Source organism: Pteropus vampyrus, unplaced genomic scaffold (assembly GCF_000151845.1).
Source record: "Pteropus vampyrus isolate Shadow unplaced genomic scaffold, Pvam_2.0 Scaffold216, whole genome shotgun sequence".
Lineage (NCBI taxonomy): Eukaryota > Metazoa > Chordata > Mammalia > Chiroptera > Pteropodidae > Pteropus > Pteropus vampyrus.
The window spans coordinates 136,145-151,666 of NW_011888997.1; the positions used below are offsets into that span (position 1 = coordinate 136,145).

The 15,522-nt window shown below is 32.6% G+C and overlaps 1 protein-coding gene across 2 annotated transcripts in view; it reads right to left on the reverse strand.

The window, feature by feature from the left end:
- LOC105300638 (cGMP-inhibited 3',5'-cyclic phosphodiesterase A-like) overlaps positions 1-15,522 on the reverse strand; it is a 168,283-nt gene that overhangs the window by 133,859 nt on the left and 18,902 nt on the right. Inside the window, exon 2 of one of the 2 annotated variants that reach the window (XM_023538248.1) lies at positions 11,193-11,264. The exons of the other annotated variant lie outside the window; for it this stretch is intronic. Coding sequence (XP_023394016.1) covers positions 11,244-11,264 — 21 coding nt within the window. The 3' untranslated portion in view covers positions 11,193-11,243. The remainder of the gene's footprint in view (positions 1-11,192; positions 11,265-15,522) is intronic. 2 annotated transcript variants of the gene reach the window in all.

Consider the following 15,522-nt stretch of genomic DNA (forward strand, 5'->3'; position numbering starts at 1 on the left):
TGTAGATATAATGCTAAACACATGGAAGCCACTCGGAAGTAATTTTTAAACAATTATAATTTTACAAAACATAACTTGCAACTCCAAATTAAGTACTCCAAAATCAATTAAAAATTTAATTCCAAGAAACAGAATCTTTGAATTGTAAGGAATTGAGGAACGCTGCTTTATCTTCCTTCACCTATCCGATCTAACAAATTAGGCTCAGTAATACCACCAAACCCTCCTCTTTTTCTGGGAACCCTGGTAAACTGCTATCTACTATGTAACAGACTTCATTTTGCAAGATTTAGAGCTACTACCTTTATAGACTAAGAATATCTACATGAAGACATGTCAAACTAATTCTATCTGTTGCCTCTATTGCCCTTCTAAAAATTCAGCTACTCAATAAGTATAACTACTTAGTTGCAAAAAAAAAAAAAAAAAAAAGTTTTTAGTGAATACCTATTTTGAATCCAACCATGGCTCTGCTACGCACCTGGCAGTTTGGTAAATGGGTAAACAAATTATCTTAAAATTAAGTAATAACTTTATGAGGTAGAAATTGTTATCCCCAAAAAACAGATGAAGAAAAAGGCTCTAAGATGCTAAAGAACTTCCCCTAAGGCACATAGCTCATAATCAACATCTGCCTTGATCCCAAACTATGTGTTATACCACTGTGACTCCTGACTCAGTAAGTCAGAGAAGAAGCTTAAGACAGGGTGTCTTTGGTATGGCCAGGGAAATAGGCCCACACAACAGAGTAAGGAAATGCTAAACTGTGAGGTGCTATGTAGGAGGAGTTCCGGTAAATGAGAAAAAGCTAAAAGGTAAATGAGAAAAATCAGAAGGTAAATGAGAAAAAAGCTAAAAGGTAAAGGAGAAAAATCAGAAGGTTTTGTGAAAGAATGGGTCTAGAAATGGTGAATAAAGAAAAAAAATTAGGTCAGCCCAAGGACTGGATAAGAATGAAGGTAGGAAGAAACATGATGGGCTCAAGGGATATAGGGTATACCCATCAGAGTAAGGAAGGGGCATACACAAAGCAACCGTGAGAAACTTGGATAATTTCTAGAAGTAGACTCTCACATAATAGAATCAACAAACTACATATAACAAAGATGGAAAGAAAATCGCTGAGGGAACAGGGAAAGATTAATAAGAAGTAGTAGTTTAAGTAGCGTAGATCATACTTATTCCCCCACTCTGTTTCCTCTTCCACTTCTCTCTCCTTCACAAGTAATTCAAAGCTTTACACAGAAAAGCTGATCTTATATTCATTCTCTGAATGAAACAGTTTGTCAAAATAAATATTTGGGAAAGAGATAAAGGAAGCCAGCAGAAAACTCTGTATTTGTATCAGCAAGCAGTAGGGAACCACTGATTCTTTGTCAGGCAATAGCCAGGAGAAAAATGAGTATTTTTAAAAAAGGATTTATGCTAGTTCTTAACCTCTCCCCATCCAATTTATAAGCTACATAAATGTAGATGAGCAATAGTGTTTGGAAAGTAGCCAACAGCTCAAGGAATATGAATCATGCTTCATAAAGAAAATAATTTGGGTGTACACAAATAAGGTAATCTGAGGATGACAGGTCAAAGAGTTAAACCTTTAAGAATGCTATTTCCATAAACAAAATACTCGATAAACCCAAATTAGTATTTCTTCATAAGAGAAGTACCAGATAAAGCCTTTAAGAATGGCTATTTCTATAAGAGAACTATTAGATAAAACCATATTATAAGAAAAATACTTGATAAAGCTTTTGAAGAATGTCTATTCCATAAAAGAAATATTAGAACAAGTCAAATTGAGTTAGAATTGCTAGTCCTATTCAATACATGTATTTTGTAGCCAAGAAATCAATAAAAAGTTTTAATGAGTGCCTATCATATATATAGCACTTTGTTAGGTTCAATTCAGGATAAAGGAAAAATTAAGAGATGTGGTTCCTATCTCAAGGAACTTACAGTATTATATTTTTAACTTGGAAATTACCAAAGTTATGTCATTCCTTTTCCATATCTACAATAACATGGCTTCCTACATAGGTTCAATTTTATTAAGTCCAGGACCCAGTTAGTTTTCAGCAGGATTAGCTCCAAAATTATAATTAAGTCACTTTTGCCAAAAACTAACTCAGTAAAAGAGGGAGAGAGAAGTACTATTCTCCTCTAAAATAAAGTTATAAACCAAATGAACTTATTAAAAGAAAATACTTTATTATCAATGAAGTTTAAAAAATAACACATATTTCTATTAATGTGGCATATGATTTCTCTATTTTAGTTTCTTCCAAAATTCTAACACTAGAATGCTCAAAAGCCACCCTACATTTTTCTGTCTTTTAAATTATTCTATTTCAGGAATCTGACCAAATGATTTCGTTTTAGATATGCAGACTTAGCCACCAAAAAGAAATTCCAGGAAAAACCTTTGAAAGGAAATACTTCATTAGAAAGTTCGAGTAGAAAGCTAAAGAGTGAACTTGGACTAAATTAGGTTTCAGAGTTAGAAAGTTAAAGTAAAAATTAGAATGCCTACCATGTATAGAGTCTCTCTCTTAAAATAGATCTATCTACAAATATAGATGTATATAAAATCAAGATTAAATTTAATTGCACCCAAAAAAAACTAAATAAAAATTTATAACTGATAGTCATTACTTTTTTAAATTTAAAGCTCAGAATTGAAATAGCCCAGAAATAAAAGTGATAATTTTTGTCTTATAAAAAAAGATAAAATTTAGGTTATCATACTCCTAAATCTTCTTTACCACAGAATTATCATTTTGAGTATTCTGATGTTAAGTGTCTTCATTTCCTTTTGGAAGCAATTCCAACAAATTTGTCTAGTCATAACGCAGTTGTAAATCTAGCTGTAATGGAGAAAAGTCCCCTGAAAGGTAAATACAATTGTGGTCACAAATCCTAAACACTGTCCTACATAGGAAAAATATATTGTCACCCTCGGGCCTCCACCTAAAACAACTGTGAATAAATAAGACTATTAACTTAACAAGCGTGGTTAAGTGCTCTCCTTGCAAACTTATAATTCTTCCTTGCAGCAGAATCAAAGATATCTACTAAACACTTTGGATAGCTGGCTATAAGGGAAGGAATAAAAATTTAAAGAGGCACACATAATAATATAGAAGCATGGAAAGTTGAGACATTCAGCATCAGGAAACTATGTCTAAGCATTTTAAAAGTCTAAGGATGTTCTTGTACTGCTGTATTTTAAAATAATTCAAATTGAACGAAGATCTTGAGCTACAAGATAAAATGTAATTGAAGTCACTGTGTACTATGTACACACCCACACTCTAAGAAAATAAAATGAAGAAATTTGGTTACCAATTTAACAACAACAGTAAAAATTCATGTGATGGCATTCCTTAAGGAGAGAGAAAAATAAAACATCACTATACGAGTAGTAGTTACATACTGTTTCTGTATTCCAATATGTAACTTTCAACAAATAGTTCTCATTAATATACAAGACTTTAATTTTTTTCTGAGTTTTAAATATAATCTTTACTGGTACTCAAGCTTACATTTCCGAGAAATGTGCTGACACAGAGTACCACATTATAAATTGTCTAACTCTGATAGCTCAGTTAGGATTAGATCAACATAAATCTGTGTCTCTGAAAAGTTATTCTCTTACAACTAGGATAGAGACCTATTTTTCAAACTAGCATCAGAAAAAAATTAATTTTTGACAATACCATAGAACCAGTAGAAAAATGGAATTTCCATTTTATAAAAAAAACTAGTCTATGAATAGTTGGCTCAGAATTTTTAATGTGTTTATAACAGAAATAATAAATCTCTATTCATAAATTTCTCCCATAAAATATTTTTCAAAATCACTACACTTAAAAATAAAAACACCAATGTTTGAGACCTATGTCAGACCATCAGGTGAGAATCTTGGGAGGGGGAGAGTTTACCTATAAAGGCACAAGCAGAGTTCAAACATCCTGAACTCACTTGTCCTGGAAGTTCTTTTAGCTCTATACTGCTTAACTTGAAATCGGAGCTTGCCTCTCTCCTAGGAGCAGATTGGCATGCAAAGCTCTGCAGACATTTCCTGACCCTATCTCCATAAACTTCCAAATACCATCCATAAAATGGGGATAACCACCAAATTCCATGCTTTGTTGTTGGATGTAATGAGAAAGTGTACACTTAAGATGATATTCTCTAAATTTCCAAGCACTATATACACATAAATTCTAATATCTCACTTACTCGAAAATATTTGTTGACCATCCACATGGCGCTATGATAAACAATGCGAAGCTAAGGAAAAGTGGGCCAATTATATGCCCCCCCCCCCGACCAAAGACCTCACTCTACTTGTAAAAATATTCACAATTCAAGGTGGAAAATAAAAGTGTCATAAGAGCATAATAGATAGAATGCTATGGACAGTCAGAGGAAGGAGGGAGAACTTCCAATTGGGATGATCAAAAAATTTACTAAACAGTAAATTTTTTATTTACAAGGGTTGAAGATCAGGATAGAGAGATGCACATTAGAAGCAGGGGGGCAATAATGTGGTAATAGAAATAGAAAATCAGGGGCTCAAGATCTATCTACCTATGGGAACAGAGAGAGAGAAAGCATGCAAATGAGAAAGTTAGCATACTATAAGCAATTGAAATTAGCTAGAAAATTAATGTGACAAAGGAAGTGGCAGTTTGAAAAGACTGACAGTAGGAAGGGCAGATGAAAAAAGGCCATGAATTCCAAATTAAGAGGTGTTCATTTCATTTGAAAGACAACTAAGAACTACAAACTACTTTTTATCAAAGGATTGGCATGATTTTATATTAGCATTCAACAAAACTGCCATGATTAGAGTTGTGGATGAGAAAGGTACAGTGCAATAAAGCAGAGGATGAGTTAATATTCAGAAAGCACGAGAGCAGGAAGATCAGTTGGGAAGCTCACACAATAGTCCATTCAATCATGATGTGCCCAGGCCATAAACTAGGACAGCAAAAGTAGAAAAGGGAAGGGCCTGACATAATGATTATCACTCCGAAGAAAATTATATCCTGTAAATTCCAGTAATGCTTTTGCTGTCTAGTGCAATGGAAAAAGAAAGCCTTAAGAGCCAGACAAACCTGCATTCAAACTCAGGCTTTGCATCGGATAAACAAAGAAATCTTGGGTTAGTTACCTAACCTCCTTGAGATTCAGACACAAATAATTATACGTAACTCTAATGTTTCTATGAGAATTAGTTGTAATATCTGGAAAATGCTTAGTATATTTGGGGGAAATTAGAAATAGGGAAAAGAGCAAACTAGCAAGAGAAACGAAAATATGGATTAAAATATTAACAATGTTAAGGAGTCAAAATGAGCTTTTATAACAAAGAATTCAGCAATTATAGTCCACTGTCAGTGTCTGGCTGTGCTGCTCCTTTAGACGGCAAGAGTCTCGACGTTTTCCCACCCCCAGTATCTCTCTGGCTTCAAGTATTAATTCCTTATTTTAAAAAAATAGAGCTCAGTTGGACATGTGCCACAACACAAAAATAGACCTCCAGAAGGTAAAATGACAACTGGAGACCTGGCTCCTGATCTCATATAAGTTTGAGACAGAGAAAATATCAGCGTTAAAGTATTTCCTAATGGATGTCTCAAACTAGAAGTAGATATAATAGTACTGAGGGAAAACTGTGCAGACAATGCCAACGGAATAGTCTTACAAAGCTTTTAAACTAGAAATATTAACATGCTCTTCCCTCTGTCCAATTCAATTGTTCTTAAATAAAATTTTGCCTCATTTGGAACAACCTGATTGAAAATTCTTGTGAATATACAATTGAGTATTAAGGCAACATTCAAAAAATTGTAAAAGATTTGACAAATATGGTTAAACCATCCTACAACAGTTATGAACTCAGAATATTGGTATACTGGTTTGATAGGTGAAAAAACAATTTATCTCTTTCTTGAAAAAACATAATGAAAAGCAAAGCATCAAATGCTCTTAAATGTGTTAATTTCTGTCACAGTTTTTTTATTTAAGAGGTTTACTTGTCTCTCTAGTAGGAAACAACTAAAATCATAGTATTTTTCAGCTTTTCTAATGGCCAGCCAAGCAATAAAATTTCAATTTTAACCCAGAATTTACAAGTCCTAATTAATGTGCTAAAACTGTCTCATGTATGACCTTTATTCTCTTCCTATAATTTTTCATCTTTCCATAAAGAGGTGATTGATTATGATTAGTTCAAGGAAAGTGTCCTAGTTAAATAAATGCAATTAAGTCACCCACATTTGCTGAAGTTCCTTTGTTAACTTGCTGGTTTTATATAAAAGGTCTATGTCACTGCTATTTTTAAGTAATAAAACCATATTCATAGCAGCATTATTCATAATAGCCAAAGAGTAAAAGCAACCCAAGAATTCATCAACGGATAAACAAAATGTGATATACACATACAATGGAATATTATTTTGCCTCAGGAAAGAAGGAAATTCTGATATGTGCTACAACAAGAATAAACCTTGAAGACTACATGCTAAGTGAAATAAGCCATTCAAAAAAGTACAAATAATGTATGATTTCACATATAAGAGTGGTTATACTAATACAAATGACAGTAGAATGATGGTTAGCAGGGACTGCAGGGAAGTGGGAATGGAGAGGAGTTATTACATAATGGGTACAGAGCCTCAGATTGGGAAGATGAAATCTGAGGGATGGTTGCACAATAATGTGAAGGTATTTAATGCCACTGAACTGCGTAATTATAAATGTTTAAATGGGAGATTTTATGTTACATATGTGTTAAAACAATTTTTAAAAATAAAATAAAATCTTCTTCTAGCACTAAAACTTCTTAGAGATATTGGAGTTCTAGGAATGAATGAGTAAATAGAAATTTTGTTTCCAAAATAATATATCCAATTATTGATGTCAAACAAATTTGTCCACATGTTTATTTTCATTAATTTAATGTGCAGTTAAGAAACATTTTCCTCACATCGACTAGAATGAAAACCACTAAAAACTTTTTTAGCAGGCTATATCATTTTAGGGGATGCAGAAAAACCTACGCTAAAAAAATAAGTACAGTTATTTAGGTAGATCTTTTTCATTTTTATGAAAATGGTAGACTTTTTATAACTCAGAAACTCATTACAGATTTTCAAAACAGTATAGGCAAGATCATCAGAATAAAAGTTTTGGATGTAGACATGAATGAATCCATTGACGACAGGTAATGAGATATCTGAGATGTCTAAATTGAGAAAATAAAAATAAGGTGTTATTACCATTTTATCATTAAGAATTTTTCAAAAAGTAAAATAACAGTAAAAGTTGTGTAAGTGGGCCCTGCTGTTTCTCTTCCAGAACAACAACACTAAGTCCTTTCTCCCTGGCCTCCCCACCTTCTCCATCAACAGGCCACCAGGCATTTTTCTACTTTATCCTAAGTTGGTTTAGCCTTAGGAATCACCCATTTGAAAATAAGTCGGAGTATCTGCTCTGTTCGGAAAAAAAAGATGTTATACTGCATAAGACAGAAATTGCTAGCACTCCTGAAAAACTGGGCATTCTCATGGACAGATGGATATTAGTAAGTTTCCATATAATGAATTAAAAAGTTGATTAAATTCAATAAGTATTTACCAAATCCTCTACTTGTTCTAAATTCTGTCATATTTAAGAAAAATTGTCATGAACAACCCTTCCTTTACTTTTAATCATTTGTAATCTCTTTTTCAGAATTTTTATGTTTTGTTGGCATTTAGAAAAATGAGCTGATTCTCCTGTTGACTGAATTGCTTATTTTTATAATTTTGAATTAATGAATATAGTTTATAGCACTTTAAAATAAATACCCAGAATGCAGCATTAGTTTAAATTTAAAAGGAACTCTTTACTTTCTTCAAAGTAAATGGCACAGTATAAAGTGCCATTTGGGAAATATTTAAAAGTATCATTCAATCATACTATTTGAACCCAATATGATTTTGGCAATTATGGTATATAAACTGTATTAATTTGACAACTTATTATCATATAAATTTTACTATATACATAATATATTAGACATATGTCCTTATATATTACCATATTAGCTTGATAAATCATTATTGTATGGCTAGAGGGGAAACAAATTGCCCTGAAATACATTGTAAATATAATTGTTCAAGTCTTCATAGGTATCCAATGGGGCTCAGAACCTTTCTCAAAATGAGCCCATCTTTCTAGTCCTGACCAAAGGCTACAAAGGTATGTGAAACAAATGACATTGTCATGACAAACACATGACAGTGCCTGGCATTGTATATGTGTAAAATTTTAGGCTATGATTTACTGGTAGAATATATAGAGAGACATTAATCCTCCTGTGACTTAGTTTTCTCAGCTGTAAAATAGGGACAATGGTACCAACCTCAAAAAGTACTGATGCAGATTAAATGTATTTATAAAAGTGAATTTCTTAGAATTTAGTCTAGCTTAGAGTAAGTGATATGGTAGGTTTAATAATAGTTCTTATTAGCATCTTCATTATCTCAGTGGGAATCATCTCCTAAAACATCTCTATGGGGCAGTTTAAAAAATATTTTTTTTTATATAACAAACCTAAACTTTAGAGATTAAGCATTATAATTTACCCTTAGCCACACAGGTAATACGTGGCAGACCAGGGATCTAATTTGAAGCTTTCTGACCATTTTACAGTGGTCAATATTCTTCTTAAAATATGGCAAGCAGAACTGGTCACAATGCTACAAATGCAGGAGTAGAATTCTGGAAATTATGCTGCCAAAACCAAGCTGAAGAGGCAGTCAATTCATTGAACTTGCAGTCATCCAATTTAAATACTTTAAAAATATATGTTCTTTCTTTAAGCAAGAATTAGATAATGGCCCAAATTCCATCATCATGAAATTATACCATTATTTTAAAACCAAATTTACAGAAACTTACATTTTCTTGCTAAATTTTATATTCATAGTCTTTGCCCACAGTTCAAATCTATGTACATTTTGAAATTTATATCTAACCCTCCAAACTATTATCTATGCCTTGCCATTTTTTGAAACTAGAAATTTAATAAATATACTTTCTGTTTTTACCAAAGTTCTTAATAGACTATTGAAGAAGATCTGGGCAAGGAAAGAGTCCTGGCTTTCAAGATTCAAGTTATAAATTCTCCTGTCCTCTTCTTTACTCACCACACAGATTCAATATCACTGCCTTTGGTGACAGCACCACATGCCAGCATAGAAGATAAAGGCATCAATATGACCAGCTTTATCAAGCCACTAAAATTTTAATGGGTTCCACAGCTTAACCACTTTAAGAAAGGTGACTAAAAAGGGAAACCAACTAACAGAGATAAACCAGCAAAAAGGGTAACTATAAATTAGGAAAGGAATGTTTTAACAAGTATTATATTTTTCAACATTTATTCTGGGAAACTAAGAGGGTTTTATTGTAATGTTTGTTTTCATGATTACAAAAGGAATACAGACTTCTTGAAAAAAACATTTAAACAGTATAGAAGAATGCAATTTCTTTTTTAAAAAAAAAAGATCCTTTTTTTCTTTTAAAAAACCCCATTGGTAATTTCTGTTAATAATTTGGCATTTTTTAAGGTTAGTTTCCTATCTTAAAGACTGTATTCTTATAGATCTTCCCAAATTGTCAAATATTTGTTTCTATTTCTTCAGATATAAATATATATAGTTAAAAACTACATTCCTTCCTGAAATCGCACAGAAATCCTTATGATTCATTCAAGAAATTTATCTCTACTGATAATATTTCTACCATCTCATTCTCAATATGACCATATAAATACCATACTACCGATCTCAAATTATATTCTAAAATAATAAATTGGCTACCATTTATTGGACATGTAATATTTTCCAGGTTACAAACATCATTTTCTTTACCAGAGTAAGACTGTTAGGTAGAATTTATTATTCACATTTTATAAATGAATATGTTCAGTCTCAGAGGGATTGCTGATTTCACCCAAAGCCAGACAGCTAATAAGTGTCTGAAGGAAAGATTAAAACCCAAATCTGATAACATTTTAATCACTGTACTGTAATTGATTCCCTCCATCAATAGATTTTGCTATCACTATTTTCACACTTAGAAGAAAAAAAAATTTATGTCCAATTTATCTTCCTGTCCAAATGGAATATTATATAAAAAATAGATACACAATAAAGTCTTTCTCAGTCTTGACACCATTGACATTTTGAGTCAGATTTGGGGAACTACCCTGTGCATTATAAGGTGTTTACATCATTGCTGGCTTCTACCTACTACATGCACCCTCCAAGTCTTGACAACTAAAAATACCTTCAGACTTTGCCAAATGTTTCCTGGGGGCAAAATTAGCCCCACTTGATAAAAATGCAATGCTCTATTTAAAACTTTGGAAACAGAGTAAGCAGAATAACTAAAGTTCTTATATATTTTACTTACATTTTAAATCATATTTTCTTCTATTGAGATTACAATTATAGATTTTGGCACTTCTGGAAGAATATGTAAAGTCCTACACAATTACAATGCTTTTCTTATACCTCATGCTTTATACATATCAATATTTAAATAAGATAAAAATATTTCAGGTGCAACTCTTTAGTTTAGCAGTTCATTTCATTTCAATGTTTAACAAAGTAAATCACTTACTTTTTGTCCAAAGTGCCACAAAGAGGTTTCTTGTTTATCTGAACTTGTGAAAAAGTAATTTATACCATCTTTAATGCAGAGATATCCTTTCAGAATGTTCAGTGTTCTAGCTACTCTCTGCCCCATTTTTAAAATGATTTCCCTATAAGTTATGAGCATGAACTCATAAACTATAGAAAATAAATAATGAAGCACAGCTTTATGTGGAAAAATTATGAGACAGTCTGCTGTTCAAGGTTAGAAAACCAGTAAAGTTGAAAGTAAAATCCAAATGACTGTAAAAATCGAGGCAAATACTGCCTCTTGCAAGAGTATTTCACTGATATCAAACGAAACTTCCGAAAAGGCCCTTCCCCTGAGCTGTATTTATTTAAATCTCTCCTAACAGGAACTTTGAACAGGAAAGTAAATGCTCACCTGGTCCACAAATTAGGTTCATGTCCTTCTTGGATCAAGTTTATAGAGCTGTGATTTTAAAACTTTTTTTTTTTTTTCTCATTTCAACATACCTGATGGATGTAACACACACATCAGTAACTGTGGCTCACTACAACATTGATTCAGGAGGTGGGGAGGTCTCCCTAAAGAGAACATATCAGAATCAAGGGCGGATTAGAGTTTGAAAAAGCCTACTATGTGATAATCACTTTAGTGGAAGACAACAAACTATTACTGCCATCTCAAAGAGCTGACCTAGGATGAAAAGTTCAGTTCACCATTGACAGCACCGTCTTGTTGATAATATTTCCAAAGCCCCCATAATTTTGTACATCAAATCTCAAACCTTCCTTTTCCAACTACATTTTAGATCTTTATGGAGTGATAATTATAAATGTGTCAATTGTTTTAATATTTGTATCAAGTACAAAATCATGGACAAAATGTCACATTGATATACTGGTTCTTCTCCTAGCTATGGTTTTATACCAAGGAGAATCTAAGGCATTATTAAACTTGCTGAAGATTTCTATTGTGATAAAGGTCTATTTTAAATAAAGAGAAAGTAGATAAATGGAATTATTTTAACTCCCTAAAACTTGACTAAGTTTTATACATATGTATAAAACTTCCTCCCACTTTTCACTATTCTAGCCACACATAAATTACTAGAAGGTATTTAATAGAACACAACTCTTGGCTTTCTTCCTGTTTTCAACTGGGTCAAACAAGAGCAGAAGGTCCTAAGTACCAAAGACACGATACAGATGGATAGTGTTTAGTGATAAGTCATGTGAAGGCCTTTAAAGTTTTAGCTGACTGAAAATTAAAAATTAAATGTAAATCTATACATTATTTTGTTGACCAAAAAAAAAGAAAGAAAATCAATGCAGCCTTTGCAGTCTTAGTATGTTTAAGGGTCTTATTATCTAGATTAATGATTTATAATGTGACAGAATCATACATTCTCTGCCTGCTCATCCATATTTTGACATAGTTTAGGTTTGGGATTGGTACTTAGGCAAGTATATGTTGAAAAAAGGTCCACAAATTATATCGGTACAGGAAAGGTGATAGACACACTCTTCTTTGTTCCAGTTAAATCATATCTATACTACTGTACCAGGTGGACTTCTGAATTTCAAACAACCATGATTTCTAAAAAAAAATAAATAAAGAGAGAGAGAATATGAGAGAGAGAAAGAGAGAGAGAGGTAGAGGGATACAGGGCAAAAGAGAGTGGAAATGGTATGGAAGGGAACTTTTCTCCCTCTCATAGTAGTGATTAAGTAAAAATTTAATGAGTAGCACTTGTCGGTGATTTCATAAATTAGGCTTTACTTTTAATTTCCCACCAACCCTGTGATGGAACAGCAGTGATGCTTTCTAGGAAAAGGAACACATAGATAAATAAGAAAAAATGTCCTCTAAAAATCCACTATGATAAAGACAAGTTTAGAAGAATACTGAGAGCAATGAATATTTTACCAGGTGGGAATCTTCACCAAGTGGACAAAAATAGTCACTGCATTACACTTATAGAAACTTGACCTATGGTGCATAGCCTAATATATATATATGTGTGTGTGTGTGTGTGTATATATATATATATAGCCTAATATATATATATATGTTATATATATGTTATATAATATATATATGTTATATATAATATAACATATATATATATTAGGTGCATAGCCTAATGCATGCATATGTATATATATATACACACACACACACACATACACACACACACATGCACGCACATATATAGCCTAATGTATATTTATTTATATTTGTATTTAATATATTTAATATATATTATATATATGCACATGTATTGTATATATTATGCTAAAATATATATGTAATATATGTTTATAAAAATCATTTATATATTTATGTGAAGACAAACCATTGCAAGCATCTAGAATAACTCAAAAAAAAATCAAAGTGGAACTCGACCTAATAATTTTACAAGGATAACTGCCTAGATTGTCTCAACTGATAAAATAATTTTTAAACTAGTCATATGATCCAGCATTCATTTGTCTGAGGATAAGAATCTTGCCCTTGAATTTTTAAAATGCAATTAGGGTTATGACAGTGTCACCCCTGCGATTCTCAAAAGGTTACACAGAAGCTACAGTCTATACTGACTCTAGCAGGTCTGTTTTATGGGGAAGAGCAGCACCAAAAATACAAAGTTGTCTGCTGCTCTGTAAGATTTAGGACCCTATTTAAAATCATATCTTAAATAGTGTGATAGTCTTTATTCTTATATTAAAAGGCCAAAGCCTACAACCTTTCTGTGTTTGTAGTTATAGATTGGCCACAAGAGGCTTCTAGATTAAAAAAGCGTATACATACTAAGGAACATGGTGAGCAAATGCAATTCATATTAAAATATTTTGCGTGAATAAATGAAACTGGGTGCCTTCAAGCAAACATGGCCATGTGAAGTTGTGAAAGTAACACATCAAATATGTCCAGATCAAACAAATACAAACGTCATCCTTCCTTCTTACTTGGAATGTAAAACAAACAAAAGCTTATATTATGATGCTTTTTCTCTCAAAAAACAGCATCAGAACCTTTCTAGTTGCCCAGATTCACAACTTTAGGGGCTGTTCATGCACTTCGTTAATATTTTCCATCATCAATCCTTGACTAATCCTGCCAATTGCAGCTCTTCATTTTTTCTTAAGTCATCTTTCCTTTTCACCACGATCATAATAAATCTTCAGTGTCTGTAACCAGGACTTTTACAGTAGATTCTTAAATATCTCCTGTGTCCAATTTGCCCTTCATCTGATCCACTATCAAAATTATGTTGCATCTGTTCACATCATCCTCTGTTAAAATTGTTAATAACTTCTAGTGCAGACAAAACAATGTTCATGGTTCTCAGTCTAATCTTAAGATACTCCATTTTTCATTTCCTACCCTCAACCTTCTTTGTCTCATCTCTTAAATATTTCCCACCACCCCCTCTCCCTTCACCACAAATGCTAGGCTATCTGTTCCACATGTCGTTTCCAGAACATATTACTCCACACCTAGCATCCAGCTCCACAACACGCTTTACCCTTTCTGGACCTCATGTCCACAAGAGAAATACAGCAAAACATTCTTTTAAAGATATATTTTTATTTTTTCCTTTTCTAGATATATTCTTCATATTGTTCCAAAGTTGATTATAGTCAGCTTGCTATTAACATCAACACATGAAAAAAAGTTAAACATAAAAGTTAAACAAAAAAGAGAAGTCAGAAAGGAAAGGAAGAAAGAATTTAACCAGAAGTCCATGTTAAGAGTATGATGGTATCTGAGCATTAAATTTAGTTATGACCTTTCTTGAGAGCTAAGTTCTCATGACTTATCTGTATTTCGAGTATTTATCACTTGGCACTGTAATCATTTGAACATGTAAGGGCAGTTCATTTTAAACTCTTCCCCAAGAATCCACCTTCTCTGGCATGTCATGAGCACTCTTCAAATGTTCTGGAATAAAAATCATGAACAGTGTTTAATTTTTCCAAGAATTCCCACAATCCAGAGATCCCTCACAGTCTAGAAGACAGCCATGCTAAAGTGATGTTCTCACTAAGAACATGAAGCATTTACCAGTAAGTACTGGAACTCTGGTCTTCCCCACAGTTAAATTCCCCACTGTAAATTAATAACATGACATTCTGATTGATGAGCTTTAGTTTTATTATTAGTGTGCCTCGGCAATGGATAACCGCTGAGTCTATGGGAAAAGTGCATCTCTGACTAAAAGGCTGAGATCTGGATTCCATCCAAATGCAAACTTCAGTGCCAGCTCCCCAACCCACACAAACACACACACCAGCCCCCATCAATCCACTATGACACTCCACTAGGCAGAAAAATGCCTACTAGTCTCTGTCACTTTAACTCAACCATCTCAAACATAAGCAGCTAGTGCTAATCTCCTAATTTACTCTCCTTGGAGAGTAAAAAGAGGGTGGAATGCTTAAATAAAGATTATATTGTGTGTTTAACTACCACATCTGATTCTTTCATATTTATTTCTGGAAAGTTTTTTTTTTTTTCAGGGAAAGGAGGTCAAGACCATAGTCTTTATTTTTTTTAGGTAGATGTAGAAAGTGGTTTAATATTCTCAAACACTGATTTCTTTCCCTATTCATTTAAACAAGCAATACAAACTTTGATGGAAAAATCAAAGTTCCTTAGTCTTGTGCTGGAAATGCAAAGGTAATCAACAAAATTCTGACAAGCAAAACTGAAATTACTTAAAAATATATACCGTGTAACATAGATGCAGAAAGAGCAAATTAGAGAAATATCTCAATATTTCTGTATATGAAATATGGATAAAAATTTTTAAATATTATAAAATTAAAATGCTTA